Genomic DNA, 21,553 nt, shown 5'->3' with positions numbered 1-21,553 from the left:
TGTAACATTAGAAGATGTTCTGTGCTCTCCTTGCGTTTTGAGACTTTTGGTCTGAAATTGAAATTACCGTTGCCTAATTTTAGTTCATATTATAAATGACAAGGGGAAAAAATCCTTAGCCTTATTTCAAACCAGATAACAGCCCTGGAAATTCTAAGGTCAGCCTTGCCTTTGCAGGCAGGGATTCGTATGTTCCAAGAATTGTGAGGAGTACAAGGAGGAAGGGTTGATTCTAGCCTGCCACCTTTGCTGCTTGCTGCTGTGTCTGTCTTACTGTCTTTTTTTCTCTAATCTTTCCTCCCAGTAGCTGACAAAAGGGTACTTTCCCCTGTGCAAAAGGCCAAGTATGTGCTTTTATCTAATGCTGATTTCCTTCTAAACTTGGGGGCCTGGTCTGGGCCATTTGGTTGCTGCTGTATTTTTCACTGATAGGAGGGACTTTGTTTTGTATTCTTTATAGGAGGGACTTTGTTTTGTATTCTTTTTCAGTTTTAGGCGCTATTGTTTGATTAGAATTTGCTTTGCTTTGTCTCTGTAGACCCTCTAATGGACACCCTGATGACTGACCCCGTGCGACTGCCCTCTGGCACCATCATGGACCGCTCCATCATCCTGCGGCACTTGCTGAACTCCCCCACGGACCCCTTCAACCGACAGACGCTGACAGAGAGCATGCTGGAACCAGGTAGAAGAGGGCAGAGCTTGAACCGCAATACCTACACCTGTCCCGAGCAGTGGGGCCAAAAATCCTGTATCAGAGAGTAACCAAAAGGGGGAAATTTAGCAAATCCAAACACTCCATGGTTTCTGACACTTTGTCATGGAAAAGACGCAAAACATTCTTTTCTCTTTTTCACTATAGAATTCCAGTCTTTACTGTTCATGTCCTCTTCGTCAGTCTTCAGTTCCATGAGGGTATAAATGCCCTTTCTTTATCCTGAACTGCAGGCATCATCTCTCAAGAAAAGCCCATCCAGGGCATTAATTCTTTCCTTTTCTTTTCTCAGTGCCAGAACTGAAAGAACAGATTCACGCCTGGATGAGAGAGAAACAGAACAGTGATCACTAAACCACCTGCCTGCCCACCTTCTGCTGGAAACAGCCAGGGCCAGCGAGGCAAACCGGAGCGATGGTGCACATGCTGTTCGAACATTGGAGGCAAAATACACCATGAGCCCACCCAGAGCGACCAAACAGTGGAGACCTGAAAGGACGTGAACAAGAGGAGGAGCCCAATTCCTGTACATATATTTAAGTGACAAACGTGGTCAAAAGCTTGAAGGACACACTTGATGATTGCTTGTGTAGTAGAGCACGTCCTTCATATGTCACAATTTGGGGCTTTTGCAGCAGAAGTCTTTTAGTGATTGATGACAAATGGGTCTGGGCAGCATCCCTTTCATCTTTTATTCCCCCCCCACTAAATCCAGTATCCGTTGATTTTGATTGTGATTAGAGAACCTTGGACATTTTGCTGCTAAAGAATCTCCCCTCTCCTACCCTCTTCCTGATCCTACTTGCACTGCTGTGGATTTTTTTTTTTTAAGTGAAGCAAAAACAAAAATAAACTCCTTTCCTTGGCCCTCCAAACATATATTCTGTGAGATAACTGTGCCTGCAACAAGTGTTAATCCCGGGATCGTATTTTTATATCATATTCACGTATTTGTTTTTTTAATTGGTGTTAGATGACATGATTAATAAAAGAGGCAAGATATTTTCAGAATTTGAATTTTAGTTTTTATTTTTTTTTCTTTTGAAATGTCCCTTAATTTTTTTTTTCTAATTATTCTAAACAAAATGAAGAGTATCTTATTGCCCTGGTCCTTGTAGTAAGCCCACTATCAGGAATCTGAGGAACAGCTGCAGCAGAGGAAGCATTTAAGTGTATCAGGATTTCATGTCTTATGGTTTGGGTGTTGGGGCGTTGGGTTTTTCTTTTAATGCTCTGTGACATTTCTAAATCTCTACAGTTATTCTATGAGGGTAAATAAATTCCTCAACCGTTGAGTCTCTGAGTTCAAGGCAGGGTTGTTTGTATGGATGTGTCCTGTGGGGCTTGGCCTTACCAAAGCAAAAAAGGGTGCGAGAAATGTGGAAGTATGTCTGCTTGTAAAACACACACACACAGACACACACACCCACACACACACGCACATAAACATAAAAGACTTTTTGTATTACTGCTCCCCACTTACCATACTTGAATTCTTGAATTTCCTTTGGGGTAAAAGAGAATTTTGAAACCATAAAGTGTTTTGAAAAAATGAATTCTACAAAACATACTTTCTTTTCCTTTTCCTTTTTCTCCCCCTGCCACTCCACAGACAATGTCCTCTGTTCAATTCCTAACGCAAACTACAATAAATGGTGATACACATTCAGAAGGAGTCTTCTTTGAGTCTCTTCTTTCTGTGGAAAACAAAGGGGTGGGTGAAGAGCAAGAGCCAAATGTGTTCACATGTGGTGCATGATCTTTACCAGAGCCAGTTGCTATTTTTAAAAGAAAGCTCTCCTGTGCGTCAGTCTTGGGGCTCCAGTTGGTTCTCGTGTCACTGTTTGCTTGTTCAAGCGGGTTGTTCGAGCAGGTTGACTGCAATGTTCAGCCTCTGGTTCTCAGGTGGTTACTCTATTGCAAATATCTTTTCACTGACCTTTACAATTTTTCTCCTGTGCTAACCATCTCATGAACATTAACTTCAAAACTTTGCCTAACAGCTTGTGAAATAAGAGAACACGTTTCTGCAAAATTTGCTGTGTGCCGAGCTCTGCCAAAGCCTATATGTTGATGGTTTCATTTTCCAAGATGATACTCTCATCTTTGTTTTTTTCCAGCAGATCAAAGTGAGGGGTGTGGAGGGGTTAGGTCATTTGCCAAGTATCACCTGTTCAGTTAGAAGAGCAGTTGTCCTGGCCCCAAAGTCCTTGCTGCCCGCACCCCCCCCGCCTCCCCCGCCCACTGCCACTTTTAATGTTATCCTATTCGTCTATCCTTGGACAGCTATGACAAACCTAGACAGTGTATTTAAAAGCAGAGACATAACTTTGCCAACAAAGGTATGTATAATCAAAGGTGTGGTTTTTCCAGTGGTCATGTATGATGTGAGAGTTGGATCATAAAGAAGGCTGAATGCCAAAGAATTGATGCTTTTGAACTGTACTGAAGAAGATTCATGAGAGTTCCTTGGACAATATGAAGATCAAACCAGTCAATCCTAAAGGAAATCAACCCAGAATATTCACTGGAAGGACTGATGCTGAAGCTGAAGCTCCAGTACTTCGGCTACCTGATGTGAAGAGCCGACTCATTAGAAAAGACCCTAATGTTGGGAAGGATTAAAGGCAGGAGGAGAAGGAAGTGACAGAGGACGAGATGGTTGGATGTCATAACCAACTGAATGAACATGAATTTGAGCAAACTGGGAGTTAGTGAAGGACAGGGAAGCCTGGTGTGCTACAGTCCATAGGGTCACAAAGATTCGGACACAACTGAGTGACTGAACAACAACAATGTCCTTACAACAACAACAGTTCTATCTTGTGAAATGGCTGCTCATATCCCTCTGATGATATTAGTGGTGGCTTTTGGAATTTTGTATTACTGTGTAGTTTCTCTTCCAAGTTCCTTTGGCTTTTGTTTTTCTGTTTTTTGTTTGTTTTTTAATATTTATTTGGCTGTGCCAGGTCTTAGTTGCAGCATGTGAGATCTAGTTCCCTGAGCAGGGATCAAACCCGGACTTCCTGCTTTGGGAGGGTACAGTCTTGGCCACCGCATCACCAGGGAATTCTCCCTTTGGCCTTTGTTTAATCTTTTTTATGTTACAGGATTTCCTCAAATACATAATGCTATTTATCTATCTGTATTAGTAGAGTGGACTGAGAATCTGGGTTAACTTTTTGTATGCCAATTGGTAGAACTTCTTCAATAATAGTGCTCACATTTCTTAAGCTTTGCTGGGGTTTGCAGCATAAATCATCCCCTTCGGTGTTTTCCTTACTTTGGGGTTAGGTTTCATCTTCCTTTGGTTGTTAAAGTTGTTCATCACTTCTTTTATTTTGGCCGTGCCCTGTGGAGCATGCGGGATCTTAGTTCCCTGACCAAGGGTTTAACCCATGCCCCAGCAATGGAAGGGTGGAGTCTTAGCCGCTGGACAACCAGTCCTTGTAGCCACGATTCTACCACTTTTGGACCAAATCAACTTTTTCTAAAAAATAGATTCACATTAACAATTTCAGACAACATATATAAAAGAAAGCCAAAACCACCCATAATCGCACCATATAGACAATTCTGTTTATATTTTTTTTACCAAGTTTGTATATGCTTATGTCTATACAACTATGATGCATATTGACATCTGTGTCAGTTTTATTTCTCCATCTCATGAATGTGTGCTGATTGTCTTCTCCCCATTCAGATGATAAACTCCTGAGAGGTGCAGGTTCTGTCGTGTTACTTGCGTGCCCCACTCCTTCCCATGAATGTAATACAATGCTGCTTTACCCATTCAGATGTATTCATCATTTTGAAAATTCAGAATTCGGAGGTTTCAGGGAGCTTCTATTGGATACAGCATGTCTCCTGCCTCTGCTGTCTCTAGAAGGAAGATATTTGGGATTTCTGTCTTTAGTGTAAGTTTCTTTTTATAGAAACTTGGGATTGCCTGCATTCTGTTCATTATAGATATTAAATTACAAAATATTTTAAAAGTATCAATAGGTCTTGCCTTAGAAGGAAGCAGGCCAAATAGGAAGGAGGACTTGAGAATCAGATGAGCAGAAGAGACATGATCCTAAAGAAGCAGATTAAAATAACTTCTTACTCCTTTTGTGATTCACTCCTGTGGGTTTCTAAAAGGAAGAGTTGATAGAATTATCTTTTGGAAAAAGTAGCCAAGCATGTTACTTTGTTCACATTTTGTAACCTTTGGGTTTGGTAAAATAGTACACTTCACAGTGTTGTTACTGAAGTGCTATAGAAAGATAAATAGGCCCTATTTATTCATTGATTTTTGGCTGCACTGGGTCGTCATTACCACAGTGTCTAAAGTTTCTCTAGTAGAGAGTGAGTGAGTGAGAGCTACTCTCTCATTAAGTGGTTCATGGGCTTCACATTACTGTGGCTTCTCTTGTTGCAGAGCACGGGCTCTAGAGTGTGCAAGCTTCCATAATTGCACATGGAGGCTCAGTCTTTGGTGCACGGAGCTTAGTTGCTCTGCAGTAAATTGTATCTTCCCAGATCGGATCGAATCCGTGTCCCTTGCATCGGCAGATGAATTCTTAACCACCGAACCACAAGGGGAGTCCCTATAGGTAAGCTTGTTTTGGGGGGTTTTTCATTTTATTTGGAGGATGGTTCCTTTACAGTATTGTCATGGTTTTTGCCATACATCAATATGAATTGGCCATAGGTATACATGTGTCCCCTTCGTCCTTATCTCCCCTCCTGCCTCCCTCCAGGCTGTCACAGAGCACTGGCCTTGGGTACCCTGCATCGTACATCAAACTCTCATTGGCTATCCATTTTACATATGGTGATGTATATGTTTCATTGAAGGAAACAGCCATAGTATGAACCTGATGATTGGGTCAGCTGGCACTGGGCTGAAGGAATCCACCCTTGGTTGATAAATAATGGGCATTTTATGATCATGTTCTGTGTACAAGCCACCCTCATATATATTAACTCATTAAATCACCAACAGTTGTATAAAGGGTCAGGGAACTGGTGTATGAGTCAAGGCCATCTGGGCTTCCGGGTCTGATCCCTTCACCACTCCTTCTGTGGCAGTACCGTGGTCCATCAGTATTTTTAGGGGTTTGGTTTCAGGACCCCTGCAGATACCACAGTCTGCACATGCTCAAGTTCCTTATATAAAATGTCGTAGTGTTTGCTTATAATCTTCCCATGTACTTTAAACCATCTCTAAATTACTTACAATATCTAATGTAATGTAAATAGTTGTAAATACAATGTAAATAGTCGATAGTCATTCAGTTGTGTCCGACTCTTTGGAACCCCATGGACTCTAGCCCATCAGGCTCCTCTGTCCTTGGGATTCTCCAGGCAAGAATACTGGTGTGGGTAGCCATTTCCTTCTCCAGGGGATCTTATCAACCCAGGGATGAAAACCGGGTCTCATGCGTTGCGGACAGATTCTTTACCGTCTGAGCCACCAGGGAAGCCCTAAATAGTTGATGGCGTGGTACAAATTTAAACTTTGCTTTTGGAACTTTCTAGATTCTTCAAATCATGATTGGTTGAATCTGTACATGGAACCCAAATATACAGAGGGCCAGTTGTACTTCAGAATGGTCCAAGTTCATAATGGCCAAGGAGATACGGAGAAGCAGCATAGCATTCCAGAAGGGGCTTTGGCCTTGGGGTCAACTCTAGACTCACCCCTCATTTTATTTTTAAAAGAATGTAAATTTTAATTAAGGAAAGTCCACAACTTAGTTCATCAATTTATTTATTTTGGTGGCTGCAACCAAGACTTCAGTTCCACCACTGGGGATCAAACCTGTGCCCCCTGCAGTCAAAGTATGGTGTCTTAACCACTGCACCACCAGGGAAGTCCTCAACCTGCATTTTAAATGGTTAAATAATCAATCTCACAGCTTTCAATACTAGCTACTCACTCACTATTGACCCCCTAAATTTGTGTCTCCAGCCTCTCTTCTGTGCTGGTGACACTGGACACCTCATGTCTTAAAGGCTCTCGGAATTGTTGTTCAGTTGCTCAGTCGTGTTTGAATCTTTGCAACCACATGGACTGCAGCATGCCAGGCTTCCCAGAGCTTGCTCAAACTCATGTCCATTGAGTCGGTGATGCCATCCAACCATCTCGTCCTCTGTCATCCCCTTTTCTTTCTGCCTTCAATTGTTCCCAGCTTTAGGGTCTTTTCTAATGAGCTGGCTCTTCATATCAGATGACAAAAGTATTGGAGCTTCAGCTTCACCATGAGTCCTGATGAATATTTAGGACTGATTTCCTTTAGAATTGACTGGTTTGATCTCCTTGCAATCCAAGAGACTCTCAAGAGTCTTCTCTAACACCACAGTTCAAAAGCATCAATTCTTTGGTCCTCAACTTTCATTATGGTCCAACTCTTACATCCATACAGGACTACTGGAAAAATCGTAGCTTTGACTAGATGGACCTTTGTCAGTAAAGTAATGTCTCTGCTTTTTTAAATGCTCTCTAGGTTTGTCTGGCTTCCCTAGTGGCTCAAACAGTAAAGAATCAGCCTAAAATGCAGGAGACCAGGGTTTGATCCCTGAGTCAGGAAGAGCCTCTGGAGAAGGAAATGGCAACCCACTCCAGTATTCTTGCCTGGAGAATTCCATGGACAGAGGAGCCTGACAGCCTACAGTCCATAGGGTGGCAAAGAGTCGGACACGACTGAGCAACTAACATACACTAGGTTTATCATAGCTTTTCTTCCAAGTAGCAAGTGTCTTTTACTCTCATGGCTGAAGTCACCATATGTAGTGATTTTGGAGCCCAAGAAAATGAAGTCTGTCACTGTTTCCATTGTGTCCCCATTTATTTGCCATGAAGCGATGTGATCAGATGCCATGATCTTCGTTTTTTGAATGTTGAGTTTTAAGCCAACTTTTTCACTTTCCTATTTCACCTTCATCTAGAGGCTCTTTAGTTCCTCTTCACTTTCTGCCATGAGGGTGGTATCATCTGCATATCTGAATTTATTGATATTTCTCCCTGCAGTCTTGATTCCAGCTTGTGCTTCATCCAGCCTGGCATTTTGCATGATGTACTCTACATATAAGTTAAATAAGCAGTGTGACAATAAACAGCATTGACATACTCCTTTCCCAATTTGGAACTGGTCCATTGTTCCATGTCCAGTGCTAACTGTTGCTTCTTGACCTGCATACAGATTTCTCAGGAGGCAAGTAAGGTGTCCTAATTAGTCCCATCTCTTTAAGCATTTTCCACAATTTGTTGTGATCCACATGGTCAAAGGCTTTAGCATAGTCAATGAAGCAGAAGTAGATGTTTTTCTGGAGTTTTCTTGCTTTTTCTATGATCCAGTGGATGTTGGCAATTTGATCTCTGGTTCCTCTGCCTTTTCTAAAACCAGCTTGAACATCTGAAAGTTCCTGGTTCACGTGCTGTTGAAGCCCAGCTTGGAGAATTTTGAGCATTACTTTGCTAGTGTGTGAAATGAATACAATCATGTGGTAGTTTAAACATTCTTTGGCATTGCCTTTCTTTGGGATTGGAATGAAAACTGATCTTTTCCAAGCCTATGGCCACTTCCAAGTTCTCCAAATTTGCTGGCATGTTGAGTGCAGCACTTTCACAGCATCATCTTTTAGGATTTGAAATAGCTCAGCTGGAATTCCATCACCTCCACTAGCTTTGTTCCTAGTGATGCTTCCTAAGGCCCACTTGACTTCGCACTCCAGGATGTCTGGCTCTAGGTGAGTGATCACACCATTGTGGTTATCTGGGTCATTAAGATCTCTTTTGTATAGTTTTGTGTATTCTCGCCACCCTTCTGAATATCTTCTATGTCTGTTAGGTCCATACCGTTTCTGTCCTTTATTGTGACCATCTTTGCATGAAATGTTCCCTTGGTATCTCTAATTTTCTTGAAGAGATCTCTAGTTTTTCCAATTCTATTGTTTTCCTCTGGTTCTTTGCTTTGATCACTGAGGAAGGCTTTATATCTCCTTGCTATTATTTGGAACTCTGCATTCAGATGGGTATATCTTTCCTATTCTACTTTGTCTTTCACTTCTCTTCTTTTCTCAGTGATTTGTAAGGCCTCCTCAGACAACCATTTTGCCTTTTTGCATTTCTTTTTTGGGGGATGATGTTAATCATTGCCTCCTGTACAGTGTTATGAACCTCCATCCATAGTTCTTCAGGTACTCTATCAGATCTAATCCCTGAATCTATTTGTCACTTCCACTGTACAATCTCACCTACTTTGAGGACCTAAATCTTGGTGCTAAACAGATTTAATGGCTTAAAATAGTTATTTTTTTCCCAACAAAACTCTCACACATTTATTACTAAGCCAAAGCAGTAGTGCAGAAACACTGACACCGAGAGAAAAATTATTTTCCCAATAAAACACATCCAGTCATTGAGATAGTAGTGCTGTTCTCAAAGCGCTGCGGTACATATGCTTGTACTACTTCACATGCGAGGCTCCTTACAGACCCAGCTTGGTTCTTCTCCATTGCCTTCTCTTCGAGTTGTACCTGATGTTATTACCAGTTTTCATTCAAATCCAATAAGGAATGGGACTATGCTGGTTTTGTTTCTTGGCCAAGAGTCGCTTGATCCTGAAAGTCATGTGAGAAGACATGGAGAGGAGCAAATTCAACTGCACATAGGATGACAGAGAAGAGAAGAGAGTGGCTGTGATTTAATGATCATCTGTAACGGTCCTGGCTGTGCTGACTCAGCAAAGCAGTTCTCACTCAGAGACTCTCAGCCCATTGCATTCATAGTGGCTGAGCCTGGGGTCATTGCAAAGTCTTCTTGTTCACATCTGGCTGTTGGCCGGGACCCAGCTGGGACTGTTGGCTGGAATACCTACACGTGGCCTCTCTGGCACTTTTATTTTCACATTCCAGGTTCTAAGAGCTAACACCCCGAGAGGACCAGATAAAAAGTTGGTCTTTTATGACCTAGCAGTCTCAGAAGTCACACACTTCTGCTGCCTTCACGGGCCTGCCTGGGTGTTTGGGAGGCAACACAGACCTCATCTTTCAATAGGAGAAATTCCAATGTCACATTTAAGAATAGTGCGTGGGGACTTCCTTGGCAGTCCAGTGGTTAGGACTCTGTGTTTTCACTTAGCTCCCCAACCAGTGAAAGTGAAAATGTTAGTTGCTCATTTGTGTCCAAGTCTTCACAACCCCATTGACTGTAGCCCTCCAGGCTCCTCTGTTCATGGAATTCCCCAGACAAGAATACTGGAGTGGGTAGCCATTCCCTTTTCCAGGGCCTTGGTTCAATCCCTGGTTGGGGGACTAAGATCCTGCAAGCCACATGGAGCAGCCAAAAATAAACAAGAAAGAAAGAAATATGAACAAACAGTTCAAAATACAAGAAATACCAAAGAATATTGAAAGAAAGGATTGCCTGCTTCTTCCCACCCCAGTCTTCTAGCCTCCCAATACCCCTCCCACCCCTGTTGCCAATTTTCTTTTTCAACAGGAATGGTAGTTCTACACTGTCTGCTTCTTACTTTTTTCCACATTAAATATACTTTGTAATCCTTTTTTTTTCTTCCAGCAGCACAAATATTCTATTATTACCAAGTCATCTACTGACAGCACTTGGACTGATTGCAGTCTGGGTTACCTCAAGCAGTGGAGCCGTAAACAACCTTGTAAATACATCATTTTGTATGTGTGCAAACATATGTTGATATATTCCTAGCAATGGAATTAGATAATCAAAGAATACATAAAATTTCAATTTTACTATAGATAGGGATGTACCATTGACATTCTGACCAGCAGTATATGAAACATCCTTTTGCAAGGTGGTCAGGGAAGGTCTCTCTGATAAAGTATCATCTAAAAATCTTGAAAATGGGAATTCCCTGGCAGTCCAGTGGTTAGGGCTCCCCAGGCGGCATAGTGGTCCTTGCCAATACAGGAGACACAAGAGACTCAGGTTTGATCCCTGGGTCAAGAAGATCCCCAAGGAGGAGGAAATGGCAACCCACTCCAGTACGCTTGCCTGGAGAATCCAATGGACAGAGGAACCTGGTGGGCTACAGTCCATAGGGGTCACAAAGACTCAGACACGACTGAGTGCAATGAGCGAGTATGCAACACACCCCCCCCACACACACCACACACACACACAGTGGTTAGGACTCCTTGCTTCCACTGCAGGGGGCCCGAGTTTGATCCCTGGTTGGGGAACTAGGATTCCACAAGCCTTGTGGCAAAAAAAAAAAAAAACACCAAACTTTGAAAGTAATGGAGACCTGCAAAGATCTGTGGGAAGAATGGCCCAGTCGGTGGAAACAAACAAATGTGGAAGCTACTACGACAGTTCCTCTTGATATGTTTAAGGAACAGAAAGGAGGCCAGTGTGCTAGAGAGAAGTGAACAAGACTATAAGTAGTAGATGAGGTTAGAGAAATTGAGAGGACTGGAGAGGTGGTGGCTCCCATGACAGACTGCTGCAAAGACTACACATTTACCTTGAGTGACAGCGGTGGCTATCGGAAGGTGTGAGCACAAGAGTGACACCACTCAGCACCCATTTCCTGTTATCCACTTTGGCTACTATGGAAAAAAGGTTGAAGTGGGGATGGGCTTCTGTATTAAAAACACGGAAATGAAAATACCAAGTGGAAGACTCCTGCAGCAGTTCAGGAAACAGTGATGGGAGCTTAGATCAGGGCAGTGGCAACAGAGGGGTGAAGGTGGAGATTCTGGAAATATTTTGAAGGTAGAGTCAAAGGATTTGCCAATTGCTTGGATGTGACAATGAGAGAAAAAAAGGAATTAAGTTTGGCCCTAAATGGGTTTTCCTGATAGCTCAGTTGGTAAAGAACCTGCCTGCAATGCAGGACACCCAGGTTTGATTCCTGGGTCAGAAAGATCTGCTGGAGAAGGGATAGGCTACCCACTCCAGTATTGTTGGGCTTCCCTTGTGGCTCAGCTGGTAAAGAATCTGCCTGCAATGTGGGAGACCTGGGTTTGATCCCTGGGTTGGGAAGATCTGTTGGAGAAGGGTAAGGCTACCCACTCTAGCATTCTGGCCTGGAGAATTCTATGGACTGAATAGTCCATGGGGTCACAAAGAGTCAGACATGACTGAGTGACTTTCACTTTCACTAAATGTTTGACTTGAACAACTTGAGAGATGGAGTTTCCATTTACTTACAAGCTGTGCTTAGTCGCTCAGTTGTGTCTGACTTTTTGTGACCCCCTGGACTGTAACCCACCAGGCTCCACTGTCCATGGGGATTCTCCAGGCAAGAACACTGGAGTGATTTGCCATGCCCTCCTCCAGGGGATCACATTGCAGGTGGATTCTTTACCATCTGAACCACCAGGGAAGACCAAGAATATTGGAGTGGGTAATCTATCCTTTCTCCAGGGGAACTTCCCAACCCAGGAGTTGAACCAGGGTCTCCTGTATTGCAGGTGGACTCTCTACCAGCTGAGCTACTTGGGGAAAGACTGAAAGAAGAGGAATGTGTGGATGGGGAAATTCAGTTGCTTCATTTTGGTCACTTTAAATTGAAGGTGACTTTAGTCATCCAAGTGGCTATGTCAAATAGGTACCTGGATAATTGAGCCTAGAGATCATGGCAGAGGTCCAGACTAGAGAAATTATTTGGGGAATCATTCTTATACTTTAAAAATGTTTGATTGTCTTATCTATAAGCTTAGTAAATTTCTTTTGGTTTTAATATTGCACTACAAAAATTAAAATTTTTCTCTGTTATGGTTTTGTGCATGTTTATTTCCTAATTACTTTAGCCAAATTTTTTATTTTATTTCATTTTTTTGACCATGCTGTGCAGCTTGAGGATCTTAGTTCCCTGACCAGAGATTGAACCTGGGTTCCCTGGCACTGGAAGTTCAGACTCCTAACCGGTGGACCACCAGGGAGTTCCCCCTAATTACTTTAGTGTTCATATAGTTTTATAATGGAAAAGATATCTTTTCTACTATACTTTCTAGTTGGATATTATTGTTGTGGAGATATGAGTTTCTGAAGTGTATCTTTTGTCCAGCAATCTTATTTCTATTAATTGTGGGATTGTGATGGGGTTTCCTATGTAGATAAATGTATCATCTGCAAATAAAGATAGTTTTGCTCTTCCTTTCCAATTTTTATACAACTCACTTTTCTTATTACATTGGCGACAGCTTTCAGCACCCTGCTGAATGGAAAAAGTCAGGCCAGGCATCTTTTAAAAAATAAATATATTTATTGATTTGGCTGCATTAGGTCTTAATTGCAGCACACAGGCTCTACAGTTTTGGCTCACAGGCTCCAGTGCACGGGCTCAGTAGTTGTGGTAAATGGGCTCAGTTGCCCTCTGGCATGTGGGATTCTAGTTCCCTGACCAGGAATCAAACCCACATCTCCTACATTGGAAGGCAGATTCTTAACCACTGGACCACCAGGGAAGTTCCCAGACTAGGTATCTTTGTTCCAGAATTAAATGGGAGAGCATATAAAAAATTTTGTGTGTGTGATTTAAAAAAAATTATTTTATGTGTGTACTTTATTTTTGGCTGCTCTGGTCTTTCTTGCTGATGGGCTTTTCTCTAGTTGCAGCTAGCAGGAGCTACTCTCTAGTTGCGGCCCCTGGGCTCAATGTTTGTGAGACACGGGCTTAGCTGCTCTGTGGGATGTGGGATCTTTCTAGACCAGGGATCGAACCTATGTCCCCCACACTGGCAGGCAGGTTCTTTACCACTGAGCCACCAGAGAAGACCAAGGTGTGTGATTTTTTTTAAGGGAGGTTTTTGGGAGATCATCTGTAGCAGCTGTGCAGTTTCCTTCTATTTTTTTATTTTAAGAAAATTTCTGGACTTCGCTGGAGGTCCAGTGGTTAAGACTCTAGGCTTCCAATGCAGGGGGCAGAGGTTCAATCCCTGGTCCAGGAACCAAGATCCCATGAAGGGAGACTGCGGCGGCTGCGCGTAGGAGCGAGGTGCTTGCTGGGGCTGGGGTGCGCGACGGCGGCCGGGGGCTGCGGTGAACGCCTCGCAGGCCGAGCCGTTCCCTGTGGGGAGGCGCCGTCGCCATTGCCACCTCGCTCGGTGAGCGCGTCCCGCTCGCCGAGCAGGGCCGCAGCCGACCGGCGGCACCATGGGCCAGTGTGGCATCACCTCCTCCAAGACCGTGCTGGTGTTTCTCAACCTCATCTTCTGGGGAGCCGCTGGCATTTTATGCTATGTCGGAGCCTATGTCTTCATCACTTACGACGATTATGACCACTTCTTTGAAGATGTGTACACTCTCATCCCTGCTGTGGTGATCATAGCTGTTGGGGCCCTTCTTTTCATTATTGGGCTAATTGGTTGCTGTGCCACAATCCGGGAAAGCCGCTGTGGACTTGCCACGTTTGTCATCATCCTACTCTTGGTTTTTGTCACAGAAGTTGTTGTTGTGGTTTTGGGATATGTTTACAGAGCAAAGGTGGAAAATGAGGTTGATCGCAGCATTCAGAAGGTATATAAAACCTACAATGGAACCAACCCTGATGCTGCTAGCCGGGCCATTGACTATGTTCAGAGACAGCTGCACTGTTGTGGAATTCACAACTATTCAGACTGGGAAAATACAGACTGGTTCAAAGAAACCAAAAACCAGAGCGTCCCTCTTAGTTGTTGCAGAGAGACAGCCAGCAGCTGTAATGGCAGCCTGGCCCACCCCGCTGATCTCTATGCTGAGGGGTGTGAGGCTCTAGTTGTGAAGAAGCTACAAGAAATCATGATGCATGGTATCTGGGCAGCGTTGGCATTTGCAGCTATTCAGCTGCTGGGCATGCTGTGCGCCTGTATCGTGTTGTGCAGAAGGAGTAGAGATCCTGCTTATGAGCTCCTCATCACCGGCGGAGCCTATGCATAGTAGAAAACTCAAGCCTGAGCTTTTCAGTCTTGTTCTGATTTGGAAGGTGAATTGAGCAGGTCCACTGCTATTGGCCTCCTGAGTTCATTTAGTTAAAGCACACATACACAGGTGTTGGACAGAGCAGCTTGACTCTTCATTTGTCTACCTTCTTACCTACCCACCTATGACTTTTTTTTTCCCCTCTGTTCTAGCTCTCCGTGTCCGTAAGTGTTTTGAGTACGGCGGTAAATGTTCTAATCTCAGAACCGTTTGTGAGTTGCATAGTGTGGTAGAATCAAAGGTTGACGTGGCCCTGCTTCTGTCACCTCCAAGCATAATGGGACTGCTGCTGTAGTATCACCAGGTCCTTTCAGTCTTCACAGTGGAGAACTCTTGGCCAAAGGTTTTGGGGGGGAGGAGGAGGCAGTCAGCTGTCTGGTTAAAGTTAATACCAGATAGTGCCCCTCATCAGTGTCCTTTTTAAAAATATATACTATAGTCCGGTAAGATAGCAACTGTACAAAATGGCTAAGATAGATTTTAGAATCATACCTCGTGTATCTTGGTTCATCTTCAAAATCAGACTGATCTTTGAAACTAGCGGTTTTTAATCAAAGCTGGCTTTATAGGAGGAGTATAATGTATGCACTACTATTTTAAAACAATTAGTGTGAGTGTGTGCGTGTATTTTTGTATGATTGAGCCCATTCATCGTTAAGTCTAAACTTGTTAGAAATAATGTACACATGTAGACTAACAAAATAGTTTGTAGATGTGATCTCAGTTGTAAATAGAAAAATCTAATTCAATAAACTCTGTATCACCCCCTCAAAAAAAAAAAAAAAAAAAAAGATCCCATGAATTACTTGGCCAAAAATGAAAAAAAGAAAATTTCTCTGTTAAATAGATACTGAAAATTATCAAGGGTTTTTTTTTTTCAATTCCTGTGATTTTACATGGAGACTACTATTGCTGAGAATTACACTGTTAAATATTTTTATCTTAAACCATTCTTGCATTCCCACATGATTAGTTTCAGCTACCTAATATTTTATTTAGAATTTTTGCTCTAACTAGCAAAAATGAAATGACCCTATGTTTTCCTTTTCTACCTTCATTCTCATCCAGTTTTGGCATTAAACAATTTATTGGCATCACAAAATTAGTTGAAGATAGTTTGTTCATTGAATAAATATTTCAAAGCTATTCACTGAGAACCATTATGTGACAAATACTATTCCAGATGCAGGAAAATAAAAATCTTGTCATCATGGAATTTATGTTCTAGGCAGAGAAAACAAATACAATAAATAAGTAAAATATATAGTATATTCCCTAGTGGCTCAGCAGCAAAGAATCATCCTGCCAATGTAGGAGACACAGGTTCAATCCCTGGGTCGGGAAGATCCCCTGAAGAAGGAAATGGCAACCCCCTCCAGTATTCTTGCCTGGGAAATCCCATGGAACCAGGAGACAGGCAATCTACTGTCTGCTGCTGCTACTGCTAAGTCACTTCAGTTGTGTCCGACTGCCAGGCTCCACCATCCCTGGGATTCTCCAGGCAAGAACTCTGGAGTGGGTTGCCATTTCCTTCTCCAATGCGTGCAAGTGAAAAGTGAAAGTGAAGTCGCTCAGTCGTGTCCGACTCTTGGCGACCCCATGGACTGCAGCCTACTGTCTATAAGGTCACAAAAGGGTTGGACACGACTTAACAACTAAACAGCAACATACAGTGCAGTGAATGGTGGTAGATGCTAAAGAGAAAAATAAAATAGCACAGAGGGAGGTGAGTGGGTTCCAGTTTTATTTAGGATGGATAGGCAAGACTCCTGAGATGACATTTGATCTTTCCCCCCCTTTTTTTTGTTTGGTTTTCTGGAACAAACTTAGATGCTAGGGATCATATATATTTTGAAAAGTTGATGGAATGTTCCTAAAATAATCTAACCCTGGCACTTTTTCACTGCGGGATACAGTTAGGGGTATTAGGGGCATCTAAGGAACCTGTCACCTTCTTTAGTGGTGGTTGTAGATGAAGAGTTCAACATAATATTCCTTTTTATTATATTTTTGTCTGTAGTTAACTTCCCTTTTTTTTATGAATAGTATTTATTTACGTCTCTTTGCTTTTTCTTTATTATTCTTACCAGACATTTCTCTGGCTTATTACTTATTTTTCAAAGAACCAGGTCTTATATTTCTTATCAAAACACAATGTACATATAGAAAAGTACACTTCTACGTCAGAAGCTCCATGCCCCTTCAGGGACCTAACCGTGCAGTCAGCGCCTGACCAAGAAAAGACATCACCAGGATCCCAGAGACCCTTCCTGTTTTATTCCAGTTACCATTCTTCCCGGAGACCCTGAGAGGGACCTCCATCCCGATAACTAACTTCTGGTTAACTTTGTTTATCATGCTTTTGTTCTTAACCTTTTTATGCCCTCTCTGGACTTTGGGTTTACACTTGTTCATTTTCTAGCCTCTTGAGTTGAACACATATATTTTCTATTTTATTTTCTGGTAAATGTACTTTAAAGTTATAAGTTTTTCTGCAGCGCTGTTTTCTGTAAAAGTAGGTTTATTTATTGGCTGTTCTGGGTCTTCGTTGCCGTCACGGCTTTTCTCTAGTTGCAATGTGTGGGCTTCTCATTGCTGTGGCTTCTCTTGTTGCCGAGCATGGGCTCCAAGGCGCTCAGGCTTCAGTACTTGTAGCACATAGCCTCAGTTGTTGCAGCTCGAAGGCGCTAGAGCACTGAATAGTTGTGGCCCATAGGCTTAGTTGCCCCACAGCAAGTGGGATCCTCCTGGACCATGGTCCAACCTGTGTCTCCTACATTGACAGATTCTTTACCACTGAGCCATCAGGGAAGCTCTACAGTACTATTTTAACTGTTTTGCACCAACTTGGACATGTAGTGTTTATATTGTTATTCATTTCTGTCTCTTATGATCCCTTTATGATTTTACTTTCAAGTGTTACTTAGTAGTATTTTTAAAACTTGTAGACATGCATCTATAGTGACATTTAGATCAATTTAAAATATATTTCTCATTTTATCGCATTGTGCTCTGAAAACAATTGTCAGAATGATGTTGATTCTTGGAAATCTATCAAGGCTTCTCTGAGACCTTGTATATGATTAAATTTTGTAACTGTTCTGTTACCTCAGTGTGTTTTCTCTGAGAAAGAAAAATTTCAGGTGTGAAATTCTGTGTGTACTTATTGTGTGTGTGCTCAGTTGCTCAGTCGTGTCTGACTCTTTGCCACCCCATGAACTATAGCCCGCCAGGCTCCACTGTCCTTGGAATTTCCCAGGCAAGAATACTGGAGTGGGTTGACATTTCCTTCTCCAGGGGGTCTTCCTGATCCAGTAATTGAACCCGCATCTCCTGTGGCTCCTGCATTGGCAGGCAGATTCTTTACCACTGCACTACCAGGAAAGCCCATATGTATTTATTACATCTAATTTGTTAATAATGTTATTTAACTTTTCTCTATCTTGGCTAACTCTTTTGTCTGGTTCCTGGGGACTCTGTTTATTCCTGAAGCATTTGATAAAATCTCTATTCCCATTGTTGAGTAAAGATTTTATTTCTCTCTGTGGTTTTATTAGTAATTGTTTTATATCTTTTGAAGTTATGGTGTAAGGAAGATAAAATCAGTTTGATATCATCTTGATTATCTTTCTTTTTGCCATCTTTTTGTCTCTTAGGAAGTTTTTGTGTGTGTATGTGGACCCTTTTTTTTAAAAAGAAGTCAGAGGTGGCATTTTTGGTTGTTATTTAGTTATTTATTTTTGGCTGCACGGGGTCCTCATTGTTTCTCTTTCTGTAGTTTCAGTGAATGGGGGCCTCTCTGTTTGATGCTTGAGCTTCTCCTGGCGTTGACTTCTCTTGTTGCAGAGCACAGACTCTAGGCATACAGGCTTCAATTGTCGTGGAGCACGGGCTTAGATGCCCCATGGCATGTGGAATCTTCCCAGACCAGGGATTGAACCCACACCCCCTGCACTGGCAGGCAGGCTCTTAGCCGCTGCACCACCAGGGAAGCCCCATGGACATTTTTGAGGAGAAAGTTGAGCTGGATGCAGTGACTGTGGGAAGGAATAAGCCTTTCTCCTCCCCTGTTCCCTGACTGTTTTCTCCTCTGTGTCTATCTGCTTCTCTTAGGAAATTTTTCATATTAATTTATATCTCGTGTGGGTGTTAGTCGCTCAGTCGTGGCCAACTCTTTGCAGCCCCATGGACTGTAGCCCACCTTCCTCCTCTGTCCATGGGATTTTCTGGGCAAGAATATTGGAGTGGGTTGCCTTCTCCAGAGGATCTTCCCAACCCAGGGACTGAACCCAAGTCTCCTGCATTGTGGGCAGACTCTTTACCATCTGAGCCACCAGGGAAAAATCTTATCTAATATTAAAATGGTTTCTATGGTGTTGTTTTGGTTTATAGATTTGCCTAGTATGTCTTTCTTTTTCCTTGTTTTTCTCCCTACCTTTTTATTATGAAATATTAAAACTATTCAGAAAAATCCATAAAACATAGATGAGCAACTTAATTATTATAAAGTTTATACTGTGTAACTACACCAAGGCAAAGAAACAGAACATTCCTAGCGTTCCAAAACCTGTTTAGTGCTGGTTCCTCATAACGACACTCTTGGGACTTCCCTGGTGGTCCAGTGGATAAGCCTCCATGTTCCCAATGCACTGGGCCTTTTGTTCAGCTTCTGGTCAGGGAACTAGATCCCACATGCCTCAACTGGGAAAAAAAAAAAAAAGATTCCACATGTTGCAGTGAAGATAGAGGATTCTATGTGCCGCAGCTAAAATCCAGTGCAGCCAAATAAATAAAATTTTTTTAAAGATAAATACTCTAAAAAAACTCAACATTCCTGACCTCTATCCAAAGGTAAACATTATCTCGGTTTCTAAGACAATCACTTCCTTACTTTCTGGTTTCATCACTGAGGTATGCATCTGTACACACTAGGATTTAATTTTATCTGTCTTTTATATTAATTATTTAATTATATTTAAATTAATTTAATATAATTAATTTTATATTAGTTTATATAATATAGATCATATAATTTTATATTAATGTATTCATAAATTTAATATACTTATGTATATTAAATTTTTCTTGATATTTCATCATAAGAATAAGTGTAGTCAGTATTACTGCATTACCCATGATTCATTCCTTTTCATTGCTATATATATTTCACTGTATAAATATACCAAAATATTTTTTATCCATTTTCCTCTTGATAGACACTTGTAGTTCCAGTTTGGAACTATTACAAATAACTTAGCTGTGAACAGTCTTGAGTAAGTTTCAGGGCCCATTTGATGTTAGATTTTGGATCCTGGAATTTTGTCAAATGCATTTTCTGCATCCATTGTGATGTTAATGTCATTTTTTATGTTAGGTTGTTAACATGAATTACACTGATGAATTTTTTAAGGTTGAAACTTGCTGTTCTGGGAACAATCTCACTAAGAACATCATGTATTTTTCTTTTTATTTGTTGTTTGACTCAATTTGCTAAAATTTTGTTAAGAGCTTTTACATTTCTTTATATCTAATATTTATATTGGATTGTAGTTTTTCTTTTCTTGTAATACCTTTTTCTAGTTTTGGTAACACCCTCCTGACTTTTTCTCTGGATTTGGGATGCCAATTTTCAAAGTCACTGTGCTGTATGAAACAGTGATTCAGCGTTATCATCCGTGATGCCATTGCTCTCTTTCTCTGTAAATGAATACACATATTTTTGTAACATTTCCTCTTTTAGTCCCTTCTTGGTGTCTTCTAGTGGGATTTCTCAGTCTGGTCTTCCTACTCACTAACTTCTTCTTTGTATGCATTTTCCTGTTGGATCCTCTATCTCTAATTAGTTTTTAAAAACTGCTTATTTCATTGTGTGTGTGCTCCGTCACTCAGTCACGTCCAGCTCTTTGCAACCTCTTTGGACTGTTGCCTGCCAAGCTATATGCCATGCCATGGACAGAGGTCCATGGAATTCTCTGGGCAAAAATACTGGAGTGAGTTGCCATTTTCTTGTCCAGGGATTGAACCCATGTCTCTTGCATCTCCTGCACTGGCAGACAGATATTTTACCATTGAGCTACCTGGGAAGCACTTACTTCATTAATTACTACCAAATAGCCCATCTCTTTGAAGATACTTATTATGCCTATTGAAAATTTTTGTTGTGTTTTAGTCCATTAATTCTGCTTCGTCTGATATGAGTGGTTCAGTTTATAGTTTCTGATTTATGTTTTAGCTGTTTTGCTCCTTAGGCATACGTTATTTTCTTATGAGCTCACCTTCCTCTGGGCTCTCTTAGTTACCTGCGTGGTAATGGTAGTGTGTAATGAGCAGGAGCTAAAGCTCAGGGTCTAATGTGGGCCCTCCTGGTGAGTATATGTATGTGCACACATGTGTATGTTGGAGGGGTGCATCTAAGAAGGAAGAATTGGTGACATTATATTATAGGTCTCATGAGTCCCCATTTGTCATCCCAGCAAGTCACACTTCCCTTCAAGAAAACTCTTCCTGGGAATTCCTTGGTGTTCCAGTGATTAGGACTCAGCACTTTCACCAAGGGTGTCCAGATTCAATCCCTGGTGGGGAAACTAAGATCCCACAACTGTATGGCATGGCCAAAAACACAAAGAAAGAAACCTTTCTGTACCTCTTCCCCAGCCCTATTCTTTTCCAAGAGCCTTTTGCTGTGGTTAGTATCACCTGGTCCTTGGGGAACTGGGGAGGAGAAGGAAATAGTGGGGTCAGGCTTCCGTCTCACAGCCTAACTACCTTGTGTCTCCTCACGGATATCTGTTTTTGTATAGTTTCTCAGTCTCCACCTCACTTTCTACCCTGGCCTCTCCATGGCTGAGTTCAGTGGTATACATTACACCATCTAATTCATCCAAGAACCCTTCTGGTATTAATAG

General features: G+C 41.9%; 2 protein-coding genes across 2 annotated transcripts in view; both read left to right on the top strand.

The window, feature by feature from the left end:
• The window catches only part of UBE4B (ubiquitination factor E4B), a 121,823-nt gene extending 120,097 nt beyond the window's left edge, over positions 1-1,726 (top strand). The window contains exons 28-29 of the mRNA XM_052653490.1: positions 539-685; positions 1,008-1,726. Of these exons, the coding sequence (XP_052509450.1) occupies positions 539-685; positions 1,008-1,069 (209 nt within the window). The 3' untranslated portion in view covers positions 1,070-1,726. The remainder of the gene's footprint in view (positions 1-538; positions 686-1,007) is intronic.
• An 11,997-nt stretch (positions 1,727-13,723) lies between these two features.
• Positions 13,724-15,256, top strand: LOC128061451 (tetraspanin-3-like). The gene has a single exon (XM_052653779.1). The coding sequence runs from the start codon at positions 13,845-13,847 to the stop codon at positions 14,604-14,606; it is 762 nt and encodes a 253-aa protein (XP_052509739.1). The 5' UTR covers positions 13,724-13,844; the 3' UTR covers positions 14,607-15,256.
• Positions 15,257-21,553: the final 6,297 nt, after the last annotated feature.

This window comes from Budorcas taxicolor, chromosome 16 (assembly GCF_023091745.1).
Source record: "Budorcas taxicolor isolate Tak-1 chromosome 16, Takin1.1, whole genome shotgun sequence".
NCBI classification, from domain to species: domain Eukaryota; kingdom Metazoa; phylum Chordata; class Mammalia; order Artiodactyla; family Bovidae; genus Budorcas; species Budorcas taxicolor.
This window is presented reverse-complemented; position numbering and strand designations above follow the sequence as displayed.

Excerpts from the sequence above, each read along its gene's own strand:
- LOC128061451 (XM_052653779.1), top strand. The coding sequence starts at position 13,845 with ATGGGCCAGTGTGGCATCACCTCCTCCAAGACCGTGCTGGTGTTTCTC.